This window comes from Bidens hawaiensis, unplaced genomic scaffold (genome assembly GCF_021521415.1).
Source record: "Bidens hawaiensis isolate Kalapana, Puna unplaced genomic scaffold, B.hawaiensis_p1.1 tig00053460_1, whole genome shotgun sequence".
Classification (NCBI taxonomy): Eukaryota; Viridiplantae; Streptophyta; class Magnoliopsida; order Asterales; family Asteraceae; genus Bidens; species Bidens hawaiensis.
Window position 1 is genome coordinate 41,313 of NW_027499640.1, and position 13,164 is coordinate 54,476.

A 13,164-nucleotide genomic window follows, 5' to 3' on the forward strand; every position below is an offset into this window, starting at 1 on the left:
GATGATCAGCCGCCACATTCTCGGCCCCCTTTTTATCATGGATCTCTATATCGAACTCTTGAAGCAACAGGATCCATCGGATAAGACGAGGCTTAGCATCCTGCTTGCTGAAGAGATATCTAATAGCGGCACGATCCGTATAAACAATCGTTTTGGACAAAACCAGATAGGACCTAAATTTTTTGAAAGCGAACACCACAGCTAAAAACTCTTTTTCGGTGGTGGTATAGCTTTCCTGTGCGCCATTTAAGGTCCGGCTCGCATAGTAGATCGGATGGAAATGTTTATCCTTCCGTTGTCCAAGAACCGCTCCGACTGCGAAGTCGCTCGCGTCACACATCAACTCGAATGGTAACGACCAGTCGGGAGCAACCATGATTGGGGGGTTAACGAGTTTGTCTTTAAGAAGATCAAACGCCTCGATACACTGCTTAGAAAAAACAAATGGAGCATCCTTCTCCAAAAGTTTGGTCATGGGTCTCGCGATTTTAGAAAAATCTTTGATGAGCCAGCGGTAGAACCCGGCATGACCTAGAAAGCTACGAATTGATCTCACAAAAGTAGGCGGGGGGAGATTAGAAATTGTCTCGACCTTTGCCCGGTCAACCTCTATCCCCGCACTTGAGATTCGATGACCTAGAACAATGCCCTCGCGAACCATGAAATGACATTTTTCCCAGTTAAGGACTAGGTTGGTGTCAACGCAGCGGGACATCATCCTCTTGAAATTTGATAAACAATGATCGAAGGAACTCCCAAATACGGAAAAATCGTCCATGAACACCTCCATGGAGTCCTCGATCATATCATGGAAAATGGCCACCATACACCTCTGGAATGTGGCCGGAGCGTTACAAAGTCCGAACGGCATACGTTTTTAAGCAAACGTTCCGTAAGGGCAGGTGAAAGTGGTTTTCTTCTGGTTGTCCGGAGCTATCGGAACCTGGAAGTACCCGGAGAAACCATCTATGAAGCAGTAGTACTGCTGACCTGCTAAACGCTCTAACATCTAATCAATAAATGGGAAAGGAAAGTGGTCTTTCCTGGTGGCATCATTCAATCGGCGATAGTCGATGCAGACTCGCCATCCCGTCACAGTCCTCGTGGGAATAAGCTCGTTCCTCTCATTGGTGACGACAGTCATGCCACCCTTTTTAGGAACCACTTGGACTGGACTCACCCAAGCACTATCATAAATGGGGAAAATGATCCCCGCATCAAGGAGTTTAATGATCTCCTTCTTTACGACCTCTTGCATTTTCGGATTAAGCCGCCGTTGCGGCTGGACGACAGTTTTGAAATTTTCCTCCATGAGGATTTTATGAGTGCAAAACGAAGGGTTGATACCCATGATGTCGATAATCTTCCATGCAATAGCCTCCTTGTGCTCTCGTAGCACCCTCAACAACTTCTTCTTCTCGACCTCGGTCAAAGCAGATGCAATGATAACCGGAAGCTTCCTCTCTTCATCTAAAAATGCATACTCAAGGTGGGAAGGTAAATCCTTAAGCTCTAAGGAAGAAGGAGGACTCTCGACTGAAGGTCGGTCCATCGGATCGTCTCGTACGATCTCAGCAGACACGCCAGATTCAGGGGTATGCGACTCGGTGTCGTCATTTAAAGACTGATTGGTTACGGCAATCATTTCAATCTCCGGAATCTCCCTATCGAGAATCTGGGTGTCGGAGGCAGATCCTCCAAAAATTTCGCTGAGAAACTCCCCGACATGCTCCATGATGGTATCAATGAAGTATAAGGAGTCATCAGCAGACTTGGGGTGTTTCAGTGACTGTCGAACGTCAAAGGTGATGTTCTCATCCCCAACTCTTAAGATTAATTTACCCTCGCAGACATCGATCAATGCCTGTGCAGTGGCAAGGAATGGTCGGCCTAAGATGAGTGGGACACTATCGTCATCGTTCATGTCCAGGATGACAAAGTCCACCGGGAAGATGAACTTGTCGACACGAACAAGCATGTTCTCGACCACCCCTCGGGGGTATTTCACAGAACGATCACCAAGCTGGATACTCATACGGGTAGGCCTCGGTTCGCCTAGACCCAACTTGCGATACACGGAATACGGCATGAGATTAATACTAGCACCAAGATCTGCCATCGCATGGACGACCGTATTATCACTCAAGATACAGGGAATTGTGAAACTCCCAGGATCGGACATCTTTTCTGGTAACTTTCTCTGCAAGACTGCAGAGCAACCAGCACTCAGAGGAATGGAAGAGACTTCGGCTAACTTCTCTTTGTTTGAAAGAATATCCTTAAGAAACTTTGCGTATTTGGGCATTTGCGTAAGTGCCTCAAGGAAAGGAATATTAAGATAAAGTTGCTTCAAAAGATCAAGAAATTTGGAGTTCTGCTCCTCGTCTCTATCCCTACGGACTCTCCCGGGATATGGGAGTCTAGGTTTGTAGACTCTCGGTGGTGTGCTGGGTAATGGTTGGTTCTCGGCCTGTGCTGAACTTCCGGGGTTGTGCCACTGATGCACCTTGGCCAGTGGAGACTCCAACTGAATCTCCTCGTCTACCTGCTCCTCTACATCTACCGCAGGCTCGTTAACGAGTCCTCTCGTCGCCTCTTGAATCACTGGCTCACTACGTGCCCCTGCACCGCTCCTTGTCGTCACAGCCTTCGCGAACGCCTTCGGATTTTGTTCAGTGTTACTTGGAAGTGTACCTGGCGACCTCTCATTTAGACGACTTGCTATCTCTCCTATCTGACGCTCAAGATTTTGAATTGACGCTCCTTGATTTCTCATGAATGACTCGTTATCCCGGAATTTCTCTTGAGTTTCTTTGTGACGGGAGTCCTCTCGAGTCATGAGTTGTGACAGCATCTGTGTCTGCTATGCCATCATCTCCTCAAACGTGGGCTTCTTCTCCCCACTACTCGTTCCCTCACCGGAATCCTGGAATAGGCTCTGACGTTGCTGGAAGCCGGACTGATTTCCGTTCCTCCAGTTGGAATTTTGGTTACCTCTCCACCCCGAATTATAAGAATTGAAAGAATGTTGATTTCGGTTTGGATTATTAACGAAGTCGACTGCCTCCTCCTAGAAACCTACGGGGCACTGAACAGTATCATGTCCCCCTCTACTGATCTCGCATAACTTACTTTTCACCTGCAATTCCTTCACGATCTTTGCTAATGCTTCAACTTGTGCCGCAAGTGCGGTGCTCGTGTCGACCGAATGCATGCCGCGTGATAGGGAATCGACGGTTTTGGTACTCTTAACTGGTGGTCGCTGGTATCCACTCATGGCTAAACCGTTAAACAAGGCAAGGCACTCAACCGTATCCTTCGTTGTCAGTAGGTTACCTCCTGCAGCTGTGTTGAGCATACTCTGAGTTGCGTACGTCACTTCGTTGTAGAACTTCTCAACAATCGCCCAGTCTTGTAGGTCGTGGTTTGGACATAACGCAAGTAGATTTTTGAACCTTTCCCACGCTTCGTAGAAGCTCTCGGTGTCCTCCATCTGGAATGAATGAATTTGGTTACGCAAACGAGCGTCCTTAGCCGGAGGATCGTATTTTTCAAGAAATTGGGTCTGCATGGCAGCCCAAGTAGCAATGGATCCCTGTGGGAGGGACTCAAGCCACAGACTCGCATGATCAACGAGTGAGAACGGAAAGATTCGGAGTTTGATGGCGTCTTCGGATACGCCTGCAAGATGAAACGTGTCGCAAATTCGTGTGATGCGAGTGATATGAGCATGTGGGTTCTCATGGAGTAACCCATGAAATTGAGCAGAATGAGCAATCGTGTTCAGAACATTAGATGGAATCTGCCAAGTCGTTTGAACTCCTATAGCTGGTGGGGCAATGCTGGATCTCGCGCCAGCATCGACCGGACGGGCCCGGTCTGCAACTGTCCTCCTCGGTGGTGGACTCGCGTCGCCCATAATCCTATCCCTAATGACGGGTTCAGAAAAAGTAGGAGAAGAGAACGTATTACCGACGGACGTAGATGAACTGGAAGACGGGTTTGTACGACGTCTCTCACGAAGCTCTCTCTCTGGTTCGGAAAATCCTTCAGTTTCTGGTGGTCCTAGAGATCGAGTACGTCGCATACAACTATTAAAATAAACAAAGTAAACTAAAATTAGCTAAACTATTTTAAACTAACAAACAAAACAAATAAGAAAAACAAGTAGTAAACAAGGCAAGTCCTAACTCGAGTCATTCTTAATACGCCTCAAACCGTGTCCCCGGCAGCGGCGCAAAAAACTTGATGTGCGAAAATATATATAATTAATAAACACATATCACAACTAAGCTTTAAAAACAAAACAATCTATCCTAGTTCACACAAACGGCAAGTGTACCGGTCGAGTATAGCACAGATGAGGAAAGTCCGGATATCGAACTCGAAGACACGTGAAAACGTTTATAATCACTAAACTCTAACTAAGACTCACCAAAATATTTAATTGATTTTTTTTAGATTTGATTTAACTACTTAACTTAACTAAATGAAAACTTTTGACAAAACTTCGGAAACTTTGACTGCAGTGATAAAAACGTCTACCTATGTAAGAATCATATTGAAGGAGATGACAAGACAATGGATTGAAAACTCTCACGACACCGGCCCTAAAGGATGACACAACTAAGGTTCGCTCAAGAAGGTCAGATCACCTCTCGGTCTCACTAACAAACTCTAACTTATCTTAGTTGATTTTAAGAACAAACCGGGAAAACAAATTATCAACGTGTTCTAATGTCGACTCATCTCTCGGTCTCACCGACACACTAGCCTAATGGAAACGAATACTACGCAACCAAGGATAGAGGAACAATTCAACTTAACTTAAACTAGACCAACTAATCGCTCAAACATCTAAACCCGACAAGAACAAAACCCGCTCTCGCGCGATCTTAATTCTAACAAGTAAAAGTAATGAGATGAGTTTACTTCTTATCACCTCTCGATCTCTAAGAAGGTGTTTCGCAACTGATTTTATCTAATTAATTTACCCACTTATCCCTACGGTTGTACTTCCCGCAAATAAACCCTAAACACAAAGTAAAGAGCCTTAAACATGCAACAACTAATCAAAACCGATTCAATTAATTAAGCACGAGGTTATTAGGTATAATCAAACAAAACACAGCCACTAAACACAATCTAATTTACTGTTAAATCAAACTTTACATTAACAATTTAAGCCATGATCATTAACAATCCATATTACTAGTCAAAACCTAACAATATTCATCAAACCTAGGGAAAGGCTGCTGAGGTGAACACTGCTGAACAGGTTAATGAAGGTGTCAGTGATGACGAGGCATTATTTTTCAGTGTGGATAGCATGGTGGACTCTTGGGTCATGGATTTCGGATCTTCGTTTCATGCTATGCACAGCGGGGAGACGATGGTGAATTTGAAGGTTGGTAACTTTGGTAAGGTACGTATTGCTAATGGTGATGTTCTTAATGTTACGAGCATGGGGGATGTTAATTTGGTAACTCTATTGGGAACCGTTTGGAACTTGAAGAATGTCAAGGTTATTCCATTGTTGAAGAGAATGCTTATCTCTGTTAGTCAACTGGATGAACTAGGCATGGAAGTAAAGTTTCGTGGAGGTAAATGGAAGGTAACTAAAGGTAGTCTGGTTATTGCTTGTGGAAACAGGTATGGTTCATTATACATGGTACAAATGCCTACTGAGGGAAGTATGATCGTCCCTCAAAACAAAGTCGGGTCTCGCTGAGTTAAAGGGGCAAAATAATGTTCAATTTGCAAGAGTAGAGCCTGGTGCCAAGGTGATTCAAGTTGAGCGGGGTCGGAGGTCTAAAACAGGTCAGGAGTTTGGTAACAGTGGGAACACAGGTTGTGTTCCGCTACAAAACAACGTTGGGTTTTGAATACCGTTATTCCGATTGATAAAATCTCTCCTAGGAAACTCTTGCTGAAAGAGGAGAATGGTAGTGGTTCTCGGGTTATCTCTGGATCTGGTGGATCGTGCGTATTAGGTGAGATAGAGGACGGATCAGTTTCGGCTGATGAGTTGGGGCTCAGTGGAGTTTCAACTGGCCCTTCTGGTACGTGATGTTGAAGGGGGTAGCTGCAACTAGGTGGTAAGTCTTTGCTTGTTTATGGGAACTGGAAGCTTGGAAGACTTGTTAATAAAGATTACCGGTATTACTGATGACTGGGTTGCTTTGTACTTGAATGGCGGGCTAGAGTTTATCGCAAGGCCTTCAAGTGGGAGATTGTTAGGATTAGTGAAGGCCTTTGGGCCGGGTTCGTTGGTTAACAATTAGAAGACAAAAGGGGGCGGCCCGTTTAATTATGGAGGATGACCCATTTGACGTTTTCTTGGTCCCTAAGTCATTTAACCTAATTGTTCTCTATATATATCATGGTCATGTATTGTAATCTTTGTACCGTGCTTAATAAAAATACCCTAGTTGCAGCCCGTGGACGTAGGTCGCGTTGACCGAACCACGTAAAATCTTGTGTCTCTTATTTATTGCTTTCGTTTGTGCGTGTGTGTTTGTGTTTCCACTACGTACCGACTCTGTTTAATACCTAACAGAGCAGAGCATGAAAATGTGGCTTCCCCAGGATTACAATAACCAATATATTGTAAATTGCCAACTAACAACTTGTTAGTTAATCAGTTGGATCGTATCTTCATCTATGTTACTTTTCTTCTTTCTTATCAGAACTGAACCAAGAAATGCCCGGAATTAATTATATGTGTTGGTCTTGTCTTCCATTTGTACTTTATCAAAATCTACTTTTTGATCCGGTACGATTTGGTAAAACTAAAGAAAGAATCAGGTTCGGTCACGTGTCTTTGTTACCAACTCCTCAAAACCGATATTTTAAATGGGTACTTATATATTAGACAAAATTACAAAAGACGTCCTTTATGTTTGAACATTTTTCAGTGGACGTCCTTTAGCAAAAGACATGGCAGAAAACGTATTTTATGTTTCAAATTTCGTTCACGTTACATCCTTTGACACTAACCCAGTTAAACTTTTTCGTTAAATATAATCATGTGCTTTGCACATGAGGGCAGGGTAGTATATTCACACAGTTATTAATAATTAAAACTAAAAAATAAATATATTTAAAGTATATATAACCTCCCCCCCCCCCCATCTCTCTCTCACACACACACACATAATCCACCACCATCACCACCAACCCCATCTTCTTACAGAACCACAACAACCGCTGCCACCATCACCAACTACACAACCATCTCCGGTCACATGTTGTCGACCAGCGCCACCAAGCACCTGGAACACCATATCCCAACAACCCTACATGGAGCACCACCACTGATATCTAACACCACCGCCTCACCATCCTTTTATTTTGCTGCTACCACTTCTTGGTTAAAACTAATAAAATGCCCAAATAATAAACCTAGAAATCATTCAAATAAAAAATTTGTGTTCGTTAACAAAGAATTGTGATTAAAACTTTATGGCTTTTGTTCGGAAGTCAAAGACGAGTATTATAGTGTGATTAGCTTACCTCTATTTGATCAATTGGCGACCGACGGCGTGTTCTCCGGCGAGGAATTCAACGACGATTTGATCCATGAACGGCGGTGTTCTCCGGCGAAAACTGGTTTGGTGGTGATGAAGATGATAGGAGGGGATGGTGGCAGTGGATGGAAAGGTGTTTGTGTGTGTGTGTGTGTGTGTGTGAGAGAGAGAGAGAGAGAGAGAGAGAGAGAGAGAGAGGCAGAGAGAGAGGGGTTATTGTATATTTTTTGTTTTATTAAAAAATAAAAGTATTTCTTTCAAAAGGCCAAAGCTGTAGTTTAATTACACAAACAGTCCTTAAAAGGATAAAATGACCGTACTGCCCTCATGTTTAAACCACGTGACCATATTTATCAAAAGAAAATTAACTGGGTTAATGTCAAAGGATATAACTATTAGTGGATTTATATGACATGTATTAAAATATTTCAAATATTATAGGATTTGTATTTGAGTTATAATTATTTTGTAACCATATTAATTGATGTCGGTTTGTAATTCTCCCCAATATAATGGAGACTAGTTTGTTGATAATATTCATAAGAATTACAAACAATTTCATGGTAATCAGAGCCTTTGTAAACCTCTTGATCCTACCATCGTTTTTTTCTTTTTTTTTCCTACCTAACCATCGTTTTCTTTCTTCTTCCTCCCACACTTCGGTTTCGATCGTAACATGGGAGACAAATCTAAACTGGATGTTGAATCATCCGATTCAACCAAGAACAAAGCGTTACATCCGGCATATTCGGTACGAACATCCAGACAAAGATCAGAACGCTCGACGGAACCAAGGTTTCGTACTCGTCATGGACGAAGTTATTCAAGTTACACGCCAAGGCTTACAAAGTCTTGGATCACATTGAAGATAAGATACCACCAAAAGAGTTATCCGAAGAATTCTCTGAATGGTCCAAACTCGATTCCCTCGTCTTACAGTGGATCTATAGCACGTTATCGGACACTTTGTTAGTCCGGGTTCTCGCAAACAATATCACTGCACGTGATGCTTGGCTCAAACTCGAAGGTATTTTTTTAAATAATAAACGTGCGCGCGTCGCGGCTCTTGAGCAAAAGTTTTCAAATCTTCTTCTTACCGCGTGCACGTCCATGGAAGATTACTGTCAAAAACTTAAAGATATCGCCGATCAACTCGGTGATGTTGATCACCTGGTAAGCGAGGAACGACTCGTATTACAATTAGTTCGTGGATTGCCTAGCGAGTATGAAGTCGTTGCTGCTATTATTAACCAGTCCACACCTACATGGGATGAAGCCCTGACACAGATCAACCTTGAGCAACAACGAAAAGCGGCACAACAAAACTCACAATCCGCTTTTATGGCAAACGGAGGAGATCGCACACAGCAAAATTGGAGTTCTCAAAACTACAACAACCAACGAAACGGGTTTAATTCGAATAATAATCAAGGAGGACGAGGCTACGGGCAGTATCGTGGATGTGGTCGAAATCAACGAGGCCGAGGTCGAACCAACCCTCAAACTCACGGTTTATATGGTTCGACCAGTACCAACTGGAACAATAGTGGCTGGCCATACCCTGGTTGGACTCCGCCTCCGAGTCCGTTCCCTACTCAGCCTGCCGGCCCAGCCCAACAACAATGGGGACAGACTACAAATCAGATGTGGACAGGCTCACATTGTCCATGGACACAAGCTACTCATCCAACCAATATTGGGCCCAACACCCAGCGCACCAACGCTGGCACAGTTCACTCAATGGCCAATACTGCAGGCCAATTTTTCCAGCCTAGTGCACCTCCTCAAGGCCAGACGAATAACACGAGTTTGGAATTTGCTTGTTTTACTGATTCAAACGCTACCGAGCTTGCTAATGCCATGGGTCAAGTGAATTTAAATGCAATGGGTTCAAACAACTTCAATCCAATGGATCCCGCATGGTACATGGACTCCGGAGCTTCATCCCACCTCACATCGGATCCAGGTATGATCTCCTCTCACGTGTCTAATTCAAATGTAAATTCTATTTTTGTCGGTAACGGTAACCACGTCCCAGTTTTTGGATCCGGAAACACCCTTTATACCACCCAAAACCAAACATACAAGCTTAATAATATTCTTTATACACCATCAATTATTAAAAATCTTCTTTCCGTTCGAAAATTTAATATTGACAATTGGACTTCTACGGAATTTGACCCTTTCGGTTTTACTGTGAAGGATTACAAGACTGGAGTCACGCTTTCCCGCCACGATAGCACCGGAGAGCTCTATCCTTTCACCGCACCAGTTTTTCCGTCCGCCTTCGTCACCACCACCGCAAATCAATGGCATAATCGTCTCGGTCATCCGGGCGATCCTATCTTACCTTTATTACGTTCTAGTTTATCTATTTCCTGTAATAAGCAGTTAAATTTACCTTTATGTCATGCTTGTCAAATATCAAAAAATAAACGTTTACCTTTTTATGAATCTAATTCAATTACATTTTCTCCATTTGACATTATACATTGTGATTTGTGGACCTCTCCAATCACTAGTAGGGCAGGTTATAAATATTATATGGTTTTAATTGACAATTTTTCCCACTTCGTTTGGATCTATCCTTTAAAATTCAAATCAGAAACGTTTACCAACGTTTGCAAATTTTACAAGTTTATCCATACCCAATTTAATATCAAAATTAAAACCTTCCAATGCGACTTTGGTGGGGAATTTGACAATAACGAATTTAAACAATTTTCCCACACTCATGGCCTTGCCTTTCGCTTCTCATGCCCTCAAACTTCCCAACAAAATGGTCGTGCCGAACGCATGATACGGCGTTTAAATAACATTGTTCGTACACTACTTAACCATGCATGCATGCCACCTATTTTTTGGGTCGAAGCCCTTCATACGGCCGCCTACCTTCACAATATCTTGCCCACTAAACGTCTTAACTATTCCACTCCACACTTCGCCCTATACCTTCGCCATCCCACTTATGATCATCTTCGGGTATTCGGGTGTACGTGTTATCCGAACACATCATCTACTAATCCACATAAATTTCATCCACGATCTGTTAAATGTATCTTTCTCGGTTATCCCACTGACCATCGTGGATATCGATGCTTCAATCCCGCCACCGGTAAAACCATTATCTCACGACATGTCGTCTTCGACGAACACTCGTTTCCGTTTTCTCAACCACTTTATGCCAACACCTACAATTTCCTAGATGACACTATACCCATCCACACCTTACAAAGCATGTCATTCCCTTCACCTACATTATCTGATCCATCTTCACAATCCGATCATAATCCCCTCTCTACCACCCACTCATTCGACCCAAGACCAAACCAATGCAAAGCCTTCCCCATCTGCCCACCCAATGACAACAAGGGCTCGGTTTGGCATCACTAAACCCGTAACTCGTCTTAACCTACATACCTCTACTGTTCCACCTATATCTCCTTTACCAAAAACCTATCAAATAGCCCGTTCGGATCCAAATTGGCGTGCTACTATGATTGACGAATTTAAGGCTTTACAGGTGAACAACACATGGGAACTTGTCCCGCCACCGACTGACCACCCGGTCATCAGATGTTTATGGCTATTTAGACATAAATTCAATTCCGATGGGACTCTTGAATGGTATAAAGCCCGGTTGGTAGTTAACGGTAAATCTCAAATGGTTGGAATAGATTGCGAGGATACTTTTAGTCCGGTTGTTAAACCAGCAACCATACGCACTGTCCTAAGTCTGGCAGTATCACGTTCTTGGCCTATACACCAGTTGGATGTCAAAAATGTTTTTTTACATGGAGATTTACAAGAAACAGTATTTATGCATCAACCACCGGGATTTGTTGATCGTACCTATCTGAATCATGTTTGTCGATTAAAGAAATCGTTATATGGGTTGAAACAAGCGCCGAGAGCATTGTACACTCGGTTCTCTACATTTATTATTGCACATGGGTTTGGTCGTAGCACTTGTGACCAATCGTTATTTATTTATAATCATGGTCGTCACCAAGCATATTTGCTCTTCTATGTAGACGACATCGTTTTAACAGCATCTACTGATGATCTCCTTAAAACCATCATCAACTTGTTGTCACGTGAGTTTGCTATTACCGATCTTGGTCATTTGCATCATTTTCTCGGTATCACTGTCACACGCGATGCCAATGGTTTATTTTTATCTCAGGCATCTTCATTCGTGATATTATTGAGAGGGCTGGTTTGACTAATTGTAAACCATGCGTCACTCCTGTGGACACAACATCTAAACTAAGTGCTAACACCGGCAATCTTCTACCTAATGATACATTATATCGAGAGTTAGCCGGCGCACTACAGTATCTGACATTTACAAGACCAGACATCACTTATGCAGTCCAACAAGTGTGTCTATTTATGCATGCTCCTCGGGATTCTCATTTTGGATTTATGAAACGTATTATCCGTTACCTTAGTAGTAGCATTGATCATGGCCTTCGCATTGTTCCTTCTTCCTCTGCCACGCTAACAGCGTACTCTGATGCAGATTGGGGTGGATGTCTAGACTCCCGTCGCTCGACATCTGGATATTGCGTGTTTTTAGGGGATAATTTGCTTTCTTGGTCATCTAAACGTCAAGCGACGATTTCTCGTTCAAGTGTTGAAGCCGAGTATCGTGGAGTAGCTAATGCAGTTGCTGAAACTACATGGTTACGTAATCTTCTAATCGAGCTTCATGTTCCACTTACTCGAGCTACCATTGTTTACTGTGACAATGTCTCCGCGGTTTATTTGTCTCATAATCCGGTTCAACATCAACGTACAAAGCATGTGGAAATAGACATTCATTTTGTTCGGGAAAAAGTTCGTCTTGGTCATGTTCGCGTATTGCATGTTCCATCGTCATCTCAATACGTAGACATTTTTACAAAGGGGTTGCCACGTCAATTGTTTCATGAATTCAGAGATAGTTTGAACGTTCAGCTTCGTCACGCTCAAGCTAAGGGGGGCTATTAGAGGATTTATATGACATATATTTAAATATTTCAAAGATATTATAGGATTTGTATTTGAGTTATAATTATCTTGTAACCATATTAATTGATGTCGGTTTGTAATTCTCCCCTATATAATGGGGACTAGTTTGTTGATAATATTCATAATAATTACAAACAATTTCAATAACGTGAACAGAATTTGGAACATAAAATACGTTTTCTGTCATGTCTTTTGCTAAATGACGTTCATTAAAGATACGTTTAAACATAAATGACGTATTTTACAATTTTATTTATATATTATTACATAAGAGGGAGAGGAAGTGGTTGGGTTTGTAAAATTGAAATGTTTAATTTGGTGAGGAGATGATGTTAGTTATCAATAACCAATTATTATCCATCATATAAAATTCGTTCTCTACTTATCCGCCCTCCATTTGTTAATTCATTTCGATTTTCTTTCTTATTTTGATCATTGTTGCACCATATAATACGTAATAGAACTGATAAATGCTAAATGACAAATGGATTCCATCAAAAGACTTTGTTTTTCAAGCCTTTATATGGGCCCAAAATATTTTCGTTTTATTATATCTCCTAAAGATGACATAAAAATCAAGGGATACTCATGGAGAAGATCCAAGTTTTCTTTTTCATGT

At 42.3% G+C, this 13,164-nt stretch overlaps 1 protein-coding gene across 1 annotated transcript; it reads left to right on the plus strand.

Moving 5' to 3' along the window:
- Positions 1-5,329: 5,329 nt before the first annotated feature.
- LOC143600139 (uncharacterized) lies at positions 5,330-12,524 on the plus strand. Its single transcript, XM_077077912.1, has 6 exons — positions 5,330-5,652; positions 5,920-6,062; positions 7,483-7,664; positions 8,295-9,909; positions 10,997-11,671; positions 11,716-12,524. The coding sequence occupies exons 1-6, from the start codon at positions 5,330-5,332 to the stop codon at positions 12,522-12,524; spliced, it is 3,747 nt and encodes a 1,248-aa protein (XP_076934027.1).
- Positions 12,525-13,164: the final 640 nt, after the last annotated feature.

Bases quoted from the DNA above. Each gene is read 5' to 3' on its own strand.
- LOC143600139 (XM_077077912.1), top strand. From the start codon at position 5,330: ATGGTGGACTCTTGGGTCATGGATTTCGGATCTTCGTTTCATGCTATG. The intron at 5,653-5,919 runs GTATGGTTCATT...AATCTCTCCTAG, and splicing joins GTTATTGCTTGTGGAAACAG to GAAACTCTTGCTGAAAGAGG. The intron at 6,063-7,482 runs GTACGTGATGTT...TTTGTTCGGAAG, and splicing joins AGTTTCAACTGGCCCTTCTG to TCAAAGACGAGTATTATAGT.